The sequence below is a fragment of the Podarcis filfolensis genome (genome assembly GCF_964270895.1).
Source record: "Podarcis filfolensis genome assembly, chromosome: 6".
In the NCBI taxonomy this organism is placed as follows: domain Eukaryota; kingdom Metazoa; phylum Chordata; class Lepidosauria; order Squamata; family Lacertidae; genus Podarcis; species Podarcis filfolensis.
The window spans coordinates 70,646,536-70,667,384 of NC_139609.1; the positions used below are offsets into that span (position 1 = coordinate 70,646,536).

The following is a 20,849-nucleotide window of genomic DNA, read 5'->3' on the forward strand; positions in this document are numbered from 1 at the left end:
GGAGGGGTACAGTCCAAATGAATAAACATAGCCAATGCTACTGGGATTTGACACCAATGCAGAGCCCACTCCCTTCAAAAGCTTTTCAATGGGGCAATGTTGCCTGAGCATAATGGGAGCTGGGGCTCAGCAATGCCTGGAGGGCCACAGATCACCCACTGCTGCATTGCCATGGAACTACACATAACAGAACCCAATGAAGTCACAAGAGAAGGAAATCCATGTTAGGAAGAGAAACCACAGCAGGTTCTAAGAATTCCCATCAAAGCTGGGCATTTCCCTTCTTTGGCCATCTCATTCAGGACCTCCCCATTGTCGTGCCAAAGTTTTCTAATATCCAGAGGCTCCTCAGATGAGTCTAAGGTAAACAGGAGGAGACATATGACAAGGTATGAAATTGATTCTGCTAACCAACAATGGTCAATGTCAGGAAGGGTTATTATTGATCGTCCGCTGTGGCACTACATGAGGACATTCTAGTTTATTTTATCTTCATTATTTTGGTAAATGGATGGTGTTTTATGTATGTTCCCTGCCATGAGATCTTAGGATAAAGGGCAAGTTATAGCTATTTTAAATAAATAAAACTCCCAAGAAGCAAGGAAGCTGGGTTTATGGGATGCAAGGGGCTCCAGCTCCCCTAATATTTTTGCATCCTCCAATATTGAGGGGGCCATCACCCCCTGCCACCCCCTATGCACCCCAGTCTCTGCCCGGCAGCCCAGGAACCCAGGAGCCAGGTGGGAGCTGGGACAAGCAAGGGCAATCTTTTCCTTCGCTCGCCCCAGCCTCCGCCTGACAGCCCAGGAGCCAGGCATAGGCTGGAACTAGCAAGCGCAAAGATTGTCCTCTGAAAGTCCCACCCCCACCCAGCACATGCTGGGCAGTGTCACATGACCACACCCCCTCAATGTGTGGGGCAAGTTGGCACCCCTGCCAAGAAGGCACCCACTTTCCATGCAAAACCAATGGAGATGCACCATAAGTGCAACCAAGAAAAGTGCTGGTACCTACTATCTAAGTGGGAATATCAGGATGTGAGACCTGTGGGTAGCATGAAATGCATACTGGGCAGCTACAAACTGCACACATGTGTCTGTTATGCCTTTTCGTAGGGCTGTTCATCCACAAAAAATGTTTCTTATCCTGTACATTCTAGCACTTTCCCCCCCATCACCTTTCTAACAGCCATAATGTCCAAAAAACAAAACAAAAAAAGTGCAATGGAAAACATGGGATAATAGCCACTAGTTGCTAGTGACATTTAACCTCCACACAAACATATCAGGATGAATATTCAATGAACAGGCAACAGGCTTTATCTCAGTATCTTATAATTACAATGTCTTTATTTCCACAACACTTTCCTATGCAAGCACACTTGGGGATCTGTAATAAACCATGAATTCTGAAGTAGACATGATACCATGTCCTTTGGAATGCATCCCATGTTAAGCTAAGCCATGGTTAACATAAACCAAGGTTTATAAACCAGCTGCAAACCTTGGTTAACACAGAAACCAAAGTTAAGCTGAGGTGCAGGTATGGACAATCAGACTTAACTGTGCTTAAGTTAAATCAGGGTTTATAAACCATGGCTTAGTGACACATGCAAACCAGGTTGTGTTTCTACTACTGAGTGCACATACCAGCACTATGTAAGTCCTTAACATCTGTTCAGTCTTGTCTATGCAGTATTAAGGGTTCATGGCGCTAACACAAACAGCAATACACCAGTAGCGGTCATGATGGTCACGTCACTTGTTATTTATTTTGAGTCCATGAAGAAACACAAAACCTTGGTGTATTGCAGCACCATGTTTTATCTGATTGCTATGGACTGCAGTGCTGCAACCAAAAGGGATCCCAAAGGGACTTATTCCTGTAAGCAACAATTGTGTTGTGAGATTGCTCAGATATCCTGACTCTGATGCTCAACAGGAATCCTACTTTCACTTCAGCAGTTGACTACCAAGGGAATTCACAGCCTCATTCCTTCTTTACTTATGCTTTGGTTTTTTGGCAGGGTGACAAGAGCTTCTATCCCTCTCCAATTCTGCTAACGTAATTCCACTTCCACAAAGTCAGAAGAGGGCATGAGGAAAGGTGCAACACTATGGGGAAAGTTGCGATTGTGGTAGACAATGGCAGTGCCTTCAGTCGATCAGGCTTTGCAGGAGAGGAAAGGCCAAGGATTTCCATGAAGACAACATACTTGCCTCCCACTGATCCGGGGATAACTCAGGACAAACATCTATCTATTTTCTGTGGTGTCCATGCCAAAGGCAGCTCCAGAAGATCCCCAGACCATCCAGTTAGGCATGGCATCATAGTGGACTGGGAGGCTATGGAGAATCTGTGGAGCCATCTCTTCTACTGTGGATTGAGAGTGCCTGTTGAGGACCATCCTATGCTGATGAGTGACTCTCCCTCCTGCCCTACTACAAACAGAGAGAAGATGGCAGAGGTGTTTTTTGAGAGCTTTGGTGTCCCAGCTTTACATGTGGCCAACACAGGATTCCTCTCCCTCTGCGCCTGTGGTAGAGTCACTGGACTGACCGTGGAGGCAGGGGCGGGGGTTTCTCATGTCACTCCGATCTACTCTGGGCAAACCTGGATGGAAGGCACCTACCGACTAGACGTGGCTGGGAGGGCTCTCTGCAAGCACATGCATACCCTGCTACTGGAGAGTTCCAATGAGCCACAGCTTCTTGGGTCCTTGGATAAAAAGTTGGTGGCCCGGCTTACAAAGCAGTACTGCTATGTGTCCATGGACTATGAAAGGGATCTTCAAGGCAAGGCTTGCCAGGACCCTGTGAGCGTTCAGATCCCTGATGGGCACTTGTTAAAGTTAGACAAAGAACGTATTTGCTGCCCAGAGCCACTCTTCAGGCCACATCTGTTGAGCCAGAACTCCCCGGGACTTCATATCTTGGCTTTCCAAAGTTTGCAGAAGTTTCCAGCTGAGTTTCAAGGAGAGCTCATGCATAATGTTGTATTATCAGGAGGCTCCTCATTGTTTCCTGGCTTTCCAGAGAGGATGTGCAAGGAACTGCATGCCTTGCTTCATGGCAGGGGGCACCCTATAAAAATTCTGGCTTCCCCAGCAAGAGGCAAGGCAGCATGGCTTGGGGGCTCTTTGGTGGCCTCACTCAGCTCTTTCAGTGGCTTTTGGATGAACAAAGAAGACTATCAAGAGCATGGGGCAGCTTATGTGCATGAGAAATTCAAGTAGGCAAAGAAAATGCCATGACTAAGATAAGGCAAAGGCATAATGGGGAAGAGAGAAAACAGCAAGAGCACAGTGGCTTTCCAAATGCAATTGTATTTTGTATCCAACCAAAATTCGGTGCTTTGTGTCATATTGATTTCTGCTCTCAGCTCTTTCTCCTTGAAATCAATGGGAGTTAAATAAATGGAGGTCTGATTGTGCGCCTAAACTCTCTATGGAAACAGGTTTTTCTTTAGCAAATGGAAATGGAAATACGAGAAGAGAAAAATGCACGGATACCCATCATTTCTACACTCAAATGGAGATAAAAGGAATTATCATTCATTACAACATGACCAACTTTACACATTATGCATTCTACTTATCTGGTCATTAAAACTTCATACCTGTTGCCAATTTTCTAAGAGAAATGAAGAAATGAAAGCAAAACAAAATCAAACAGTGAACCATTAACTCAAATGCAACATAAATGTAGTGCTCCTCTGCAATAGCAGAGAAAGTCAAAATTATATATTATTATTATATTATATTATATTATATTATATTATATTATATTATATTATATTAATCTCCTTATATATGTAACTACTAGATTTATATTTGTATGAAGATTGCATTGCAGAATCATGGTCTTTCCCATCAGCTGCAAGAAAGAGGGCTCTTTAAAAATAAGGTATCTGTCTGTCACAAGATGTCCTAACTTGATAGCTGAGGACCAAACATAACTGCAAGGCACCTAGAGACAGTCTGCTGTGTTAGGTAACTAACAAAATAAATAAATAAAAATTATACTTGGTGTGATTAGCATTTGTTATTATTTATTCATTACCTGCCCTTCACGCTTAGGTTCCAGGGTGGGTTGCAACATTAAAACACAATATCAAAAAACACTTTAAACCAACTTAGAATCACAGAAATAAAGTGGGACACACACACACACACACACACACACACACACACACCTTAAGTGTCAAAAGCAAGGGCATGGAAGTGTGTTTTCCTTCAGCATTCTCCAGAAATTATATAATGAATGTGATATTTCACACAAAGAATTCTGCTTGCAGAACATAGCTTCCTTTTCCTATTTCAAAAAGTATCATGTCATTTACATCTGGGTCCCAGCGTCACCTCAATTGTCTCCTTCCAAAGCTCAGCCATCAGTGCCCACTGGGAACTGACCATGGTCCTGATTTGCCTTGCTCGCCCAATTGCTACCATTTCCCAGCAGGCCCCAAGCCCAGGATGACTGGCTGTCATCTATTTTATATGTGAATGGGTTGGGCAACTGAAAAGAAGCAGGCTTCTGTGACCATTCCATCTAGTTTGGTCCTATTACACTTCAGCTTTTCTACCTTATTAGTCTACAGTCATTTCTGTCTCTCAGCCCCACTTCTATTTTCAAGTCTATCCAAAACGTCTGTCGTCATAAAGTCAGATTAGAGATAGGCCCACTTTGTGCACATATGCCTTAATCAAGTCAGAGAAGTGGGTATCCCATTCAAATACCAGGCTCCCTGCTTAGATGTGACCTTTGGGCCATGCCTATTACTATAGGGGAATTGAATCACAGGAAACAGCAGAAATCTATCATGCTCCCCTCCTGCTGAGCACTTTGAATTATCTCTCCAATACATTCGTGTCCAAAATAGAATCCAGTGATACTACTTGTATTATTAAGTTTGAATGCTTTCAGTTCCTATGGAGAAGAACTGTAATCATGAGAGCAGAGACAAAGGATTGTTAAATGTTGAAGACCCCAAAGAGAAGACACTAAGAGCCATTTTCATGTATGATTTTTTTCCCCTCCTGCCATGGAGATTTAGCTGTACATGGCTTCAGGGCCTTCTATGTGGTAGCTCCCCCCCCCTCCGATTGTGGAAGTTTCTCCTCATGGGATTGTGTCTCTTCCCCGTACTGGCATATTTTCACCAACAGCTAAATACAACATTCATTTGTTCAAGTCTCTGGGAAGGGTGATTGGCACAGAATTATTTATCTCTACTTGCTGGATTGGGCAAAAATTCAATAAACAAGCAAGTAGTTAGTTTGGGGCCAAATGGAAATTCAGATCTCCCAATAACTTTGTGAAAGTTTAAAAGCAGACATGGGGGTGGGCAGATGAGATTTGAGTTCTGATGCTTTGGGGTCTAACCCTTTTCCTTGCACCATTTCCCCCAATCAAAACACCCACAGGAGAAGAAAAAGGAAAAACAGGTTCCTCATATCTTTTCTTTCCCATCTCCAGCAAGGTTATTAGCTTCATGTCATTTTGATCAGAGAAATGGCTGTCTCCCAGTTTAGACACTCTGTAAGGTGTTTTGATCGACCTTCCAAAAAAAGAAAAAGAAAAAAGATACTGGGAGACCCAGTCATGGCTCACATCAAGTTAGGCCTTCCATTTCCCCCTAACAAAGCTTGTCTGGATGGTATTGCTCCATATCAGCCTTTGCCAACCAGATGGCTAGCAGGGACTTATGGGAGTTGTAGTCCAAAACATCTAGAAGTCACTAGGTTGCTCTAAATCCTGGGAACATGGTAATAAATATAACCTCCTGCTTAGCAATCAATGCTGTCTCAGCACTGTATTACATAATGGATTGCTGGAAGACAAGCAGCCCTATGTAAATCAATAAAGAACTGTTAGGTCTTAGCATTGTTTTGTTCAAGCTTCACTGAGAGGTGTGGAAGTTCAGAGTAGCCTTGATGGTTCTCCAAACAAGGCAGCATATCCTCAGGGTTCTTCTGACATCACTTGAGCAGCATGAGACGCAACTTACCCTACGGCTCAACTCCCCTCTGGCTAAATGTGATGTACCCTTCTACAGCCCCGCTATAGTGAATAATCCATAAGTGGCCGCATCAATATGTGAAGAAACTTGAACAATGTAAATATCTGAGAGAGACATTGAAAGGGATGGACAGAGCCAGACCAATAGTCCATCTATCTCTGTATTGTTTACACAGCCTGGCAGTGGCTCTCTGAGATTTCAGGCTGTGAGGCTTTCCCAGCTGTACCTGGTGACACCAGGGACTGAACCTGGGACTTTCTGGGTGCAAGGCAGGTGCTCACCCACTGAGCTAGAGCCCTTCCTTGAATGCACAGGATATCGAATAAGGTTTGGATTAACTCCCTTTTGACAAATAGAAGGGAACTCAGGTAAAATCCATCTGAGATGCACCACTTTAGAGGACTCTAGGACCACCTGAAGAAGGACGCCTGCGTGACAGCCTAATATAATGCCTCCCCATTTGGGACCTTTAGCAGCATACATTATTGATCTGCTGTTGCATTGTTGAGCCCATGCCATTTTCTCTCCAGGATGGAATCCTTCCAGGATCCAAATGTCTCTCCTTCCTTCTCCATCAGCGCTGGGAGCTTTTCACATTGAGCAACCTTTGCAACCATACAGCCTGGCATAATGAGATGCGTTTTCTCCTCTTCCTCTGCCTACTGAGACTCCTGCTGAGGCAAGCAGAAGCTGATGCTACCTTAGCCTATTAATACTTTCCCAGATAAAGCACCTCCATACTGGGAGGGCTGCACCTGTTGAATTTTTGCCCGTCATCCTGCTGTTAAACAACCTCTTCTAGAAGAAAAGTCAGCAGCCCTATTTTGAATCTTTCATTTAATTGGCAACCTTCTGGTCTAAACATTTGGGCTTTTTTATAGCAACTAAGGAACTTTCTTTTAATTTTCTGAGATGATTTAATTTTTTTGACACCCATAGCCAAGCACATATATTGATGTGGCTCATACGTTAACTGAAGGAAGATCATGGAAGGAAATTTTGCAGCCTCTTTTCTCCATAAAGTCTCTCTGGAGGGTCAACTCTGCCAGTTCTCTTCCTGTAATCCCTCCCTCCGTCCCAGACTTTCAACAGGCAAAAATTTAGCAGGTAAAGCGTTGTTCTAGAATAGGGATGAGGTGATATGAAAAGTCCAATGAACTGAACTTCTGCATTGCAAACAATAGTGCAGAAGCCCTGTGAGGAAAAGAACAGTTTGCAATACCTCTGCCCTTCACAAAGAACACTGTCCTCAGTTAAATCCACCCTAGTTTTAGGAAATATTTCAGGTCTACTTAAAACCTCATTTTCACCCAGAAAAAAAAAATAGAAATGGCAAAAATCATTTGCTGTTTCAGGCTCTGTTGACATTACTGGCTTCAAACACAGCTAGTTTGTTCATTATCTCAATTCAGAGCAAAGCTGGTTTAGAAAAAAAATGCATCAATGCACATTATTTCAGGGTAGATATGGATTGTGGCTAATGTCTTGTGTACACTTCTTGGGAAACCCGTGATGGCAGCACACTGGATGCAGAGTAAACAGGTGTGTGCACACCCAATCACAGTCTTTTTCTTTTCTTTTTTTTACAGCTGACATAATGCTTGAGGGTAAGGAGTACCATATGAATCTTCTCCAACCATTAAATATTGACCTTGAAAGACCCAGAAATATTTTCACATGCATGCATAGGCACAGGTGCACCTGACATTTCACCTGAAAGGCCAAGTCCCTGCGATTTCCCCTCATCCTAAATGAGAGAAAGCATTTAGGCACAAAAATGAAATTGTTTTGCACATTTAAGACAAAAAAAAACTATTCCCAGGAAGTTTTCTCGTTCATTATTCTCTAAGATTTTCTCACACACATCGGGTTTAACATGGAGGGCACTCAGCTGCAAACATAAAACACTGGCAAAAGGTTTTAAGAGGGTTCACAATGTTAGGTTTTGCTAAGACTTTCTGCCTTTAAGCTACAGAAATGGAGCTTGCAAAAAGAAACAAATGCTGTACAGTTAAGCTCAGCAATTAATTCTCTGCTAGGAGCATATTCAGTTAAATAGATGCCCATCTTGCACTCACAGATTATCCCTGAAAAACAGATTCTCAACTCAAACACTTTTTTTTTTTTATCCTTATGGAATTAGTGACTTTCCCCCCCAGCAAATCACTTTGGATTTGTGGAGTCTGACTACAGCCATTTCCTGGGAGGCAACAACTTCTGAATGCATTGCTGAGAACAATCAAAATTGTTATTCATAATAATATCAACCACTGGGGAAAAATTAGTGATACTATCATATAAATACAGTTACAATGCTTCTAGGGTACGCGAAACATAGGATGAGAAAATATCTGATGTCTTGGTATCACAGATGTTGACAATGTTGCAATTGGGTCTCAGAGTAGACCTAATGAAATTAATGAACATGACTTAGGTCCACTAATTTCAGTAGGTTTACTGTGACTAAAACTGAGTTTGATACAACCCAACAATGGCTAAAGAAGACATGAAATATCTTGGTGATGATGAAAATAAGAAGATTCAATAGAATTGGACACAGTTTATTCTGTACTGGAATCAATATAAAACTAATGAAATTGTCAACACCCGAAAAGGGAACTTGGACCCCTGGAGGTTCCACAAACGATGCTCTTTAGAGATGTTGCACTCATACCTTTGAACATTCCAAGATCTGCTGGAAATGAAAGAGCCCAAATTGGGAGTGGGAGAGGGTGGAAGACAGGAATGATGGAGGAACAGAGCAGGAGAAGGTATGACTGCACCTGTTCTCCTACAGTGCATCCCTATATACATCAGATGCAAGTTCCACTTTATTCAGTGGAACCTATGCCCTAGTAAGTGTGTTTAGGATTGCAGCTACAGATGCGGAACTTTTAAAGGTGTGTAGAAAACGTTCGGGTTGTAAACTGGCAACTCTATTCACAAACACTCTATCACTCTATCAAGCCTAGAAAGCTTTTCTACTGGATATGAGGCAAAGTGATTCACAAGTTCTCGGACATTAGAGGCACTGGAAAGAACGGTGACCCAAGTGGACTGTCTCTAAAAGCCTTATTCCAGTTTGGAGAAAAATAAAATGAATTCATTACATCTATAATCTTGCTTATGAAATACAAACTTCAACTTTTCTCTTGAGAACCATGATAACCATACACACAGGAATACAATTGCACTATGTGCCTCATTGACTGGATGCCTATTTATTGCCTATTTATAGATCCTGGGATATTCACACATGAGCTAATGTTCCATTATAAAGAGTTGGATGCAAAGAGTGATTGAAGGCTAATTAAAGCTGTCAGTGTCAAAACATATATTACTGGCTCCATTCATGCCCATATCAGAATGAACACACACCTACCAGTTTGGTTTTATCCATGGCTGACAGGACAGCAGTGTTGAGTTGCTCCAAGGCAGACAGGACATGCCTGTATTCTCCAAGGTAGTCTGAGAAATACTCTGCAGTAGGAGAAACAGCTTGTGAAGATTTCAAAATGGCATGCCAGTTTTGTCCCATGCCTGCTTTTTAAAGAAATGTTGCCTCTACTAATATTTACATCTGTGTTGTCATCGCTGGGGGGAGTGGCCAGTAATATCATAGAGTACATAGGAACACAGGAAGCTGCCTTCTACTGAGTCAGACTATTGTTCCATCTAGTTCAGTATTGTCTACACGGACTGGCAGCAGCTTCCCACACATTCAGGCAGGCTCTCGCTCAGGTATATCTGGAGAGGCTGTGGATTGAACCTGGGTCCCTCAGCATGCAAGGAAGATGCTCTACTGCTGAGCTACATCTCTCCCCCAAAGCACCGTATTTTTCGCTCTGTAAGACACACTTTTCCCCTCCTAAAAAGTAAGGGGAAATGTGTGTGCGTCTTATGCAGCGAATGCAGGCGGGAGGCTCTGCTCAGTGCTCCCTTTAAAGAGCAGCATGGAGTGTGTGTACGGCTCTTTGGGGCTTTCCCCCGAGGAGGGCAGCCCTTCTCCCTCGGGGAAAAGCCCCGAAGAGCCGCACACACACTCCACACGCTCTTTAAAGGGAGCACGGCTCTTGGGGGAGCCTTAGCTGTGCGCAGCCTCTCTTGGGCAAGGGGAGCCTTCATCCCTTGCCCGGGAGAGGCTGCACACGGCTAAGCCAGAAGCCAGGTCAGCCAGTGGGACCGCTGCTGGGATTCAGAATTTTTTTTTCTTGTTTTCCTCTTCCAAAAACTAGGTGCGTCTCATGGTCTGGTGCATCTTTTAGAGCGAAAAATACGGTATCTCTTCTCTTCCCTGAAGTACGGAGTATTCTATCACCAGGAAACCTCCTTTTTGTCTAGTGCCCCATCTTGGGGGGTGGTCAGGGAATAAACTTCAACAGAGGAGGAAAAGCCACATGCTTTGTGGGCACTTACTGAATAACATGCCTAGAAGTACATTTTTCATAGCAAGGAAGTAAATGGCCTACTTACCGCAGAACTTCTCCGTCTCTAAATTGCTGCAAGAGACCGAGAGAAAAAAAAGAAACTCAGATGAGATGATGGGTCTAAACCTTAGAAGAGAAACAGGTGCTGGAATCGGATGAAAGAGGAACCATATTTTCAGACAGCACTCTAAGCGAAGCCATGTCTCAGCTCACAACAGGGCAGCAGAGGAGGACCAAAGAGGCCACACTCTCCTCTCTGGCAGCTTGCACATTCAGACATTTGCACTAAGCAGGTCGTTGACTGCAATAGGACAGGGGTAAAAATGGGGGCAAAGCCACCCACCACCCACTTTGGTCACACAGCAGTCCAGCAAGGTTTAGGACATTGTGTAACTCCTTCAAAGGAATCTCCACCACCTTCACCACAACAGGACCGCTTTGTAAAGGGTAAGACTTCCAGCGCTCTCATATGCCAATGCAACGTGACCGATCTTTTCTCTCCCATCTGAGCTTCTGGCACCCATACATTTTACATTTTTCACAGCGCAGCTTTCAACCTTCTGTCTCAGTAATGACATTGTGCCACCTTTTCTTTTTAATGAAAATAGATGCCTCACTTAAGCCAGCTTTTTTTTTTTTTTTTTTTTTAGGAAAAGGGCGAAAAGGTACATTATGGAGGAATTTTATTGCACAGCCAGTGGCATAGTAGTAATAACAATAATGATAAAAAACACTCCATGCAGCCCTTATGCGATATATGCTGAAAAGACACTGAGCACAGATGAAGGATGCAATTCTGAGCACTTCCACCTGGGAAAAAAAGCCACTGGAAATAATCTGCAGCATACATTTTAAGCAACGTCATAACACTTCAAGCAGTTGTGGCTCCCCCCCCAAAGAATCCTGGGAACTGTAGTTTGTTAAGGGTGCACAGAGTTGTTAAGAGGACCCCCCCCCAGTCCTCTCACAGAGCTACAGTTTCCAGAGTGGTGTAACGGTCAATCCATCTTCTCAGGGAAATCTAGCCTCCCAGATGTGTAGCCTCCCTTCAAACCAATAAGAGTACAGTGGTACCTCAGGTTACATATGCTTCAGGTTATATACGCTTCAGGTTACAGACTCCGCTAACCCAGAAATAGTACCTCGGGTTAAGAACTTTGCTTCAGGATGAGAACAGAAATTGTGCTCCGGTGGCACGGCGGCAACGAGAGGCCCCATTAACTGAAGTGGTGCTTCAGGTTAAGAACAGTTTCAGGTTAAGAACGGACCTCCAGAACTGATTAAGTACTTAACCCGAGGTACCACTGTAAGTGCTTATTAAATAGCATAGCCTCCAAAATTCCTCAGATGCAAATAGGGACTATTTTATTTTATTTTATTTTATTTTATTATTTGGTAGATTAAAAAAAAAACACACACCAATAAATAAATTATAGAAAGTGGCAAGAATAGATGTGGATGCATGAAACATTTAAAAAAAAAAATCAAGACTCCCTGCACTCTGCTCTGCTCTCCCTTTCCTCCTACCCAGGGCAGCCCTGTTCTCTACCTGCCCCTCAGAGTCACGTGGGTCTGGGCCTTGGCTGCAACAGCCTCTCCCCCACCTCACCTGCTCTCCAGCAGCTGCTCTGAGCTGCCCAAGAGGGGGAGGGAGGCTTGCAATGGTGGTCATGGAGAGACCGTGGAGAGGCAACGGTATGCTCCTTCGCAGCAGCTGCAGCAGCCACAGCTGCCATCACTGAGGGCAAGTGCTGGCTCATCCTCCTCCCCAAGCTTGGTGGTGGCAGCACTAGCAAAGGAAATAGGGACATTCCAGGATCAAATCAGAAGCTGGGGTGACTTTTGTAATTCCAGGACTGTCACTGGAAAATAGGGACACTTGGAGGGTATGAAATAGCCAATGTCACCCAATCTCCCTGCAAACAAATCAGAAGGAGTGCAAGGATTTCTGCCTGCACAACAGAACTCCTCTCTCCCCCACCCCATCTTCCTCCCCTAAATCTGTTCTTTGAGGTTCCCCAAACCCTCTGGTGCTGATTTGGGGAGGACACAGCATGTGCAGGGAAAGGAAGGGATAATTTATTACTATTTACTGGAGCAGGTTATTTACTTCCCCCACCATTTGCACTGCTGGAGCCATTCTTTGCCTAGACCATCCTATGCCTGTTGAAAACGTTGCACGTTATTATTTAACCTTAGACTTTTGGCTTCCTCTTAAAATTGTGTCTGATGGCTGCCATCCAGTTAATAGTAAAACACCGGAACAATCCCCACATATAAAAACTGAACACTCCTGATAAAACCCACTTCCCTAAGGGAGCCAGCTGCACTCGGCACTTATCTAGCCCTTTTCATCTTCTGAATTTGTAACAAACATTAACCAATTAATAATTAAAATGCTGAATTATTCAATGCACAGGCAAACCTTGAGAAAAACCAGGCAGAGAGGTCTTTGCCCAGGACTTTAAAACAGAACAGAACCTAAACAGAAATATGGTTTTCACTTCATTTTGACTTTGTTCTCAGTACTAATACTAATTCTGTAACATGTTCAATGTAAAAAGTGATTTACAGTTTGTTTTTTAGAAGACACCATTCCTAGCACAGGACATAAGTACATCAGAAGAGTCATACTAGCTCAGGGGGGAAGTCCTATCTAGTCTAGCATCCTCTTCTCACAGTGGCCACCCAGATGCCTGTTGAAAGTATGTGAGCAGGACATAAGTATTCTAATCAGGAGAACTAGTGTGATAAGTCCCATGCTTAAGTGCAGCCAATGTCATTGCATTATGACCTCTGGAAGCTCAACACAAGCAGGACCAAAAAGATACCAGAACCTTTGTGACATAAAAAGGTTACAGGATTTCAGCAACACTGCATTTGCCTATTCATGGTCTACTGTGGTAAGAGCAATCAACAAAATGCTGGGTATTATAATATCTATGGATCCAACTTTTAAATTACATTACATGTCTTATACTAGCAGAATTTCAAGACATCATATTCAGTCTTTTAATGACAGCTCACCTGGTGTTTCATAAGCGCTGGAAAGACGGTGCCATAGCTAGAGATTGGCCAAGAGTGTGGGAGACTATGAAATCAGTCACACTAACAGTTCATTCCTGTGCATGTTGACTCAGGAGTAAGTCCCATTGTGCTCATTTGTGCCTACTCCCAGGTAAATATGCATAGGATTGCAGCAGCGGCAAAGTTTGGGTTTTCAAATTTTGGAGGCACCCTGTGTGATGCTACGATTTGCTCCTTCATCTCTCATGCTCTGTTCTATAGCATTGTTGTGGCTCCTCCTGCATTGTGGCCGAACCAGTCGCGCGACCCTAAAATCGCCTCTGGATTGCAGCCTGTTTTAATGAGATCTACTTACAAGCCACGAAGGATCAATCAGCCTCAATTGCTCAAATAATCTTTTATTAAAGAAATATAAACTGGTGGATACACTTCTCCTGTGGCCCTATTTGTTGTAAATGGTGTAAGGGAACTCCACTGCGAAAAGCGCCTGATATATGGTACTTGTGTGAAATCTGAGAAATTCAGTAAAACAAATAAAGCAAAACAAAATATTTAAACGTTCTTCCAGGCCCAGATTGGCTTGCTAGAGGCATTTCATTTCTACAAAACCTGAAGGGGGAAGGAGAGAGATTGCTGTACCTGTGTTCTTATTGCTATTCCCCCGCTGCCACCCTTGTTTTATTGATGTGTTGCCTGCATACGATGGTTTTGCTGTTCCCTGCACTGCCTTTCATTATAACCATTCTATTACTTTTTGTATTAATTGTTTCTCATTTTTATTTAGTTCGTTTTAAAATGTACAAACTGCCCTTTGTTCAAACATGGATTTCAGGGCAGTGTGGAAAACTTAAAAAAAATCTGCAGATACAGTTATGCAGCGTAACCAGCAATGCAATAAATCAAGGAAGAATGAAACCAATGCACTCAAAGAATACAGTGTTGGTACTAGTCATACTTTCCTTGAGAGGTGGGTCAGCACCAGCCTTCAGGAGGCCTTCAGTATGATGCCCCAACCTGCTAATGCACACACCCACCAATGTGCCAACAGAGTATTCCCACCCACCACCACCTCTGCTGCTGCCGCCATGGAAGCAGGGAGGTATTTTAATGGAGGGCTCCAGTTAAAAGCTAACCTCCCATCCACTGTGGCTACCTGCCATCTTGCTTTCCCCGAAACAAAATACCCCTGCTTTGGATCTAGACTTCATAGGGCTGGGAGGGAGCAGTGGCACAGCTGAGTCAGGCCAGTAAAGGAGTCCTTCTGAGCCCCTTGGACACCTCAGCCAGTGAAGTGCCCGACGTGGCTTACTGCTAGCATGGTGGCTGCAGGCAATCCACACTGAGGAATGTTCTAAACCCTTAATTGATGGGGTTTTTTTAAACTCTTGTTCTTCTCTACCTTGTAAACTTCAAGGCCAAAAGATGGGATATAAATATTTAAGTAAACAAACACAAGAGGCAGCCCCGAGTGTAACTGCAGGTATGTGTTATGAGCTTTTGTGATCACAGTCTAAAAGCCACAAACACGCACCAAAACCCTGGTGTGAATTAGTACTAAGTATATAGGATAAAATCCAACCATCTCCACCTCCCAGCAGCAGAATGGATACCCTCTCCTTTTATTATGGGTATTTCAATTAACTAATTGCTTTCGAAACTACCATTTCAAGGTGATTTAAGATAATTAAAAACAGTTAAAAGCACAAATACCGGTACATAAAATACATGCTTTTGATACGATCAACCAGAGCATCCTACTGGGCAGCCTTGCTGGGATGGGACTTGAAACTGCTGGGAGAGGTTGTCCAGAGTTTTGGATCTGGTGTCACCAGTATGCTGATGACACCCAGCTCTATTTCTCCTTTCCATCTGGTTTTAAACACATTTTGTACATGTATATAGTTTTGATTCTCTTAATTTTTTTTAATGGTTGTTGTTTTTCTATATTTTTAGCGATTCTTGTTTTTATCTGCAAGCCACCTTGAGTCCTGTAAGGGGAAAAGGTGGGGTATGACTAAAAAGAAGAAGAAGAAGAAGAAGAAGAAGAAGAAGAAGAAGAAGAAGAAGAAGTAGTTTGCACCAGCAGCTTTAACTTGCACCCGTAGCAAATTGGCAGACACTGTAAATCCCGCAAGCAAGGCATTATATACTGGCTTGTCCTCACAAGCAACCTAGCTGCTGTGTTCATACACAGGAGATAAATCATGCTGGACCTGACCAAATCAATTTCCTTGCCCAATCTGATTGTGAAGATTGCCTTTCTTACAGTATCAGCATCAGATAACTTATCCAGAAGAGATGCTTTTTATTCTCATTTGTGCAGCCCTTTCTTCACATCAGGCAAGGGCAGTGAAAAGTCACTCAGACATGTTAACGTTCCATTCTAGGAAATCAGCAGCCTGCCAGCTCGAGAAACTCATTAGGAATGATCTTCATTGCACAAATACAATTCCAAGCTCTCTTCTTCCTTGGATTTCCTTCGGCGACTCCCTCCGGAGCCAGCCATCTCACCACACCACCTCCATATTCTTCAGGCACCTTCAATTACCTTTCAGAATACCTTTTGTTGCCTGAGATTAATCTAGGTTAATTTAATCACTTCAGGGAAATTGCTTCAGGCCTGGGTTGAGACATCGTTAAGGGAAGCAAAGCCCCCCTAGTGCCCAAGGTGTGATATTTCAGAAGGTAAAGCACATTATTCCCACGGCTCTTGGTGCCATTGACAGCAGGGGGTGGGGATAAAAAACCCAGCTCTCAAATATGCATGAAACATTGTGTGCTGTTTGTACCTCCCCATCTCCATGCTCTCAGAGGATGTACTGCAAGAGACGGCTGCTTCCACTTCCTAATCACTTACAAAAGAGCAGTCCTAGGTACTGTTATTCTGCCTAAATTTAGATCTGTATTGTGACAGGTATTTCTCCTACCGCAACATTCTACTTCCCACCAGTTCCTCTGTCACTCTCTTTCTCTGCGTACAGGGTGTCTTTTGCTTTCTCTGGGACCATGACACTCCAGTGAAGAGGTCTATGAAATGTACAGGGTCCCATCCATGCCCCCTTCCAGGATATGCCATTCCATTCTGCCTCCCTGTTACTTTTGCATCCTGCCCGTGCCCCTAGGCCCTAGGCAGCATTCCTTAGCCACTAAGCAGGCTTTGTTCTCATTAGGCTATTCCACGCCCCTCAGTCGTCTCCTCTCCCCCTCCCCCCTAATCCCCCAATTTTTAAAATTGTACTTTCACAGAACTGGGTTTTCCCCCAAGCCTGCTGATTCCTTCCTCTTGTGCGCAGATGGTGCTGTTTGGGCTACATAAGGATCCACACTCAGAGAACAGAGTTTGCTATTACTATACAGTCGTACTTTGGTTGTCAAACGCCTTGGTACTCAGACATTTTGGCTCCCGAACGCCGCAAACCCAGAAGTTAGTGTTCCGGTTTGTGAATGTTTTTTGGAACATCCTGCCGGCTTCCGCAGCTTCTGGTTGAGTGCAGGAAGCTCCTGCAGCCAATCGGAAGCCACACCTTCGTTTTTGAACCAATCTGAGAGTTGAACAGACTCCCAGAACTGATTAAGTTCGACAACCAAGGTACCACTGTATAGGGTATGAGGACTATATTGTTGTACCACTTCTCCTCTTGGCCCTCTGTCCTCCCCTCTTCTTTTCACAATGGGTGTTTGTACAAGGAACAATGAATAACCGAACCATACATCTTTTTTAATTGGTTCAGAGATCTGCACATCCCCATGCAGGGTGAATCTGCTATGAAACTGATGAAGCTTCAGTTTCAGGACCTCTAATCCCAAAGAGGCCCCAGAAGCAACTTTAGTCCACATTGCTTTTTTTTTTTTTAAGGGTCTGGTAGACGCCATTTGAGTGGCACGACTCGAATTAGTTTTTTTTTTTTTTTGTTCTATATATGACAACAATCCCAGAGTTATACAGTCAGTAGCACAGATGGTATAGAGGTATGGTGATCTGTCATGGAACAACCCTGTTGAAGAAGATAACAGTGGTTACCCAGACCTTGTTGCTGGTTGCGAAGAGGCCCCAAAATGTAGGTCCACCACTGTCCCCTTGAGCTAATATTGCAGGCATCCCTTGAAAATTGGAAAGGGGCATGAAGAGTGATGTTATATGTAGGAAACCTGTCAAGACGGAGTACATTATCTACCTGGGGTGTCTAGGAAGGAATAATTTCCTTTCTATTTTGGAAACCACTGGTGAGCTCATTTTTGCCTAGTCAAATTGAACTTTTGAAGAATGCTTTCTATGTTGAATGCTGAATTTCTAACATGGGAATGGCCAGGCTTTACACCTACATGACCTCTGGCTTGAAAACCTTTTATGAATTAATCCCAAAAGACAAGATGTGCTATTCCTGAGATGTGAGATAGGCACTCAGCGCATGGCTGCAGGCACCCTGTCATTCAGGGATGCCACATCTAGGTGATAAATCAGTGTTAGGTTAAGGAATTAATCCATTGTGAAAGAAGAAAAAGAGGCCCTGGATTCCTCAGCCAGCAAATTTTAATACATTTTTGAATTGCTTTTGTTTCAAATGTTCATATGCCACTTTCCCACTTAAAATTCTGTGCAGTGGCTTGCAAACAAACTGTAAACTTATACAAGCTGCAGATGGCAAGTGCCATCTTTTTTAAAAGGGCACTTCCTTCTATGCAGAATAGAATAAGGAATTCACTTACTACCCTGATACTTGTTTGCAACACTTGCAGCATGTAATGACAACATAGGCTTCCCCCATAACTTTCCCCTCTCCTCATATGTAAATACATGCATTTAATTGTTTTAATCTACAACACATGTGTTTAATTGTTTTCTTAATATTCCTTCAATTAGCAATTTATTTATTCATTTTAAAATTTATCTCCCACCCTGTATCTGAAGGTCATGGGGCAGATGGCCACAATAAGCAGCGTTAAGTGGAATTCAACCCAGAAACACAATTGAAATAATGAAGAACACTGAAAAGTACATAATCTACAGTATGCTATGGTTGTTCCACATATTCCAGTGGTGTCCCTTGGCAGAGGGGAGAGGGGGCACCTCAGTGGTAGGGCATCAGTTTTGCAAATGGAAAGTCTTAGCTTCACTCCTTGAATCTCCAGTTAGGATTGGAAATGACCTTTCTGTGAAACTCTGTAGACAGCTGCTGCCAACCGCTATAGACAGTATTAATCTAGATGGATCAGTGGTGTGACTCAAAATATGGCAACTTTTTACAATCACCGATTTTGAAGCAAAGCCCTGGTTATATTATGCTGTCGTGACGAAGGACCGCTTTATTTCCCAGTGCTTATTTAAGAGAGAGGCTACTCAGAAACCTTTCTAAGCTGAAAGAAGAAGGTTCTCCTTCCCCAGCTTAAACTGCAAGCATTAGAGCTCGTATGCATTCATTACCGTCATCTATAAAGCGCCAGCAAAGCTCCTGCTCTGTGCAGCAGCAATCTCAACCCCAAGCCAGTTGACGCAAATGGGCTAATTCCTAATGTGTCTTGAACATGTGGAGGCCAGAATCAAGAGGCTTGTTCCTCTCAGGCTTCTGGCAGCAACAAACACCCAAAGGCAGAACTGGTTGCTGTTATATTACAGCAGCCAGTGAGACTCAGATCAAGAAGCTGAAGACAGATGGCTGCTTTAATGCTGAATGTGAGCACCTCCTTGTCCCCGAGACCACAAGGGTCAAAGAGTTCCTGCTTACCAGCTTGCTAACAGCATACATTGAGAAGCATATGGATGAGAGAAGCATGGGTTGTCCAGCAGATGGGTTGCTTTACTGCTAACCTCTGCATGACTCAGATTCTGGTGTTTCACCTGCTGCAAACGACAGTATGGGATAGGCTTGCCATACATCAGGAAAATTCCTAACATGTCCTGGTTTTCAGGTGTAAAAATCAGTGGGGTTAGGGTGTCAGGAATTTTACTTTTTGAAATATGGCAATACTAGTATGAGAGAAACTGCTTGGCAGATGATAGGAGGTGTGGGACACACGAATGCAGAGGTTAAAGCCCGCATGCACATTTCTTTGTAGTTTTGTCAGGCAACAAAGGGTGGGGAGGGGAGCTGAAATTGTTTAAGAAAAGCATCACTGCAAGATGAGAATGGCTGTAACATACAAAACTGGTGCGATAGGCATGGCCCCTAGAATTAGCAGATAAGCTCACGCAAACATGTAGAGTGGCTAGAGGTGAATCTACTAATCATATATTTGAGACCAATTGGTTTGTTTTCATTTCTTCTGTTAACTCTCAGCCTGTTGGGTTGGGGTCTCCTACAGTACAATAATGTCTCTTGCTGTATAACTGATGGGTCTACTTGTATGTAACTCCATATATTGGTGGTAGCTGCCCACCTGTTTTGATTATATCTGTTCTATGTTGTATTTATGTTTCAAAAAATAAATTACAGTGCAAAAGAAAAAAGAAAAGCATTGCTGCTCCCGGTGTATATACTCATTCTATTTTTGCCCCTGGTTAACTGTAGGCTTTAAAAATAAATAAATGAAAAACCCATTTCACTAAAGACAACTTGCATCAGGGTGAGGCATTTAGGATGAGATGAGAGTCAAGAGGACCTCTGGGTGCATTCAGTCTAATGCATTTTAATTCTTTTTCATCAGGGAATATAACCATATAATGTCATTAATAAAGCATAGTTGAAAATCTCAAAGGTAGCGACAATTGCTGCTACTAACAATACAAACCATGGAAAGGAACAAAAAAAGAAGTAACATTTTTAAAAAAGGAATAAAAAGTCCCATTCTTTCCCATAGGTTGAATTGTTTCTGGCAGGATTTGTGATAGTTTTGAGATTTTGAACACTGTTCTGACCCAGTTCTCCAAGGTCACTCGGAACTTTTATTAAAAGAAACAAAAGAAAAATAAAATCTGACCCTGATTTGCTCCATCTGTCTTCCTTTCTCATTGAAACATGTTTTATTTATATGGGCATGAAATTAGTTTGCCTGGCAAAGATAAACCTGAGACCAGGTATTCACACACTTAACTGAGCAACAAGAGCAGATGCTGAAATCAATTCTATGTCGCCAGTGGACAATGGTGGTCAGGACCCAAATCCCCCTGACAGTTGAACCCTCAGGCTCATGAGATGAGTCCTTCATCTCAGATGGCACATGTTGGTGATCACTCAGGGTCAATTCACATGACTTGTCTTTTTTTATTATCTGCGGCAGTGGCACTTTTCAGTTATCCAGTTATCAGTTTAGCAGTGCAGCCGCAGTAAGCGATACACATGGATTTGCTTAGGGCATCCAAACACAACTGTAGCTTTTTTTTTTAAGGATCAAGCACCAAAAGCTGATCTGTGTTAAGATCAGTAAAATGACACCAGC

General features: G+C 43.1%; 2 protein-coding genes across 4 annotated transcripts in view; one reads left to right on the forward strand and one right to left on the reverse strand.

Moving 5' to 3' along the window:
* Positions 1-20,849, reverse strand: part of NECAB3 (N-terminal EF-hand calcium binding protein 3) — an 88,363-nt gene that overhangs the window by 33,585 nt on the left and 33,929 nt on the right. For both annotated transcript variants that reach the window (XR_014549196.1, XM_083619058.1), the window contains exons 4-5: positions 10,495-10,520; positions 9,404-9,501 (exon numbers count right to left, since the gene is read on the reverse strand). Coding sequence is in view for 1 of the 2 variants with exons in the window: in XM_083619058.1 (XP_083475184.1) it covers positions 9,404-9,501; positions 10,495-10,520 (124 nt within the window). In the remaining variant the exon portion in view is untranslated. The remainder of the gene's footprint in view (positions 1-9,403; positions 9,502-10,494; positions 10,521-20,849) is intronic.
* ACTL10 (actin like 10) lies at positions 224-3,486 on the forward strand. 2 transcript variants are annotated; one of them, XM_083619026.1, is made up of 2 exons: positions 224-389; positions 2,027-3,486. In XM_083619026.1, exon 2 carries the CDS (start codon positions 2,117-2,119, stop codon positions 3,233-3,235), a length of 1,119 nt encoding a protein of 372 aa, XP_083475152.1. In that variant the 5' UTR covers positions 224-389; positions 2,027-2,116; the 3' UTR covers positions 3,236-3,486. The 2 variants fall into 2 exon arrangements, with proteins under 2 accessions (XP_083475152.1, XP_083475153.1); XM_083619027.1 differs by having other exon boundaries at positions 281-363.

Bases quoted from the DNA above. Each gene is read 5' to 3' on its own strand.
- ACTL10 (XM_083619026.1), top strand. From the start codon at position 2,117: ATGGGGAAAGTTGCGATTGTGGTAGACAATGGCAGTGCCTTCAGTCGA.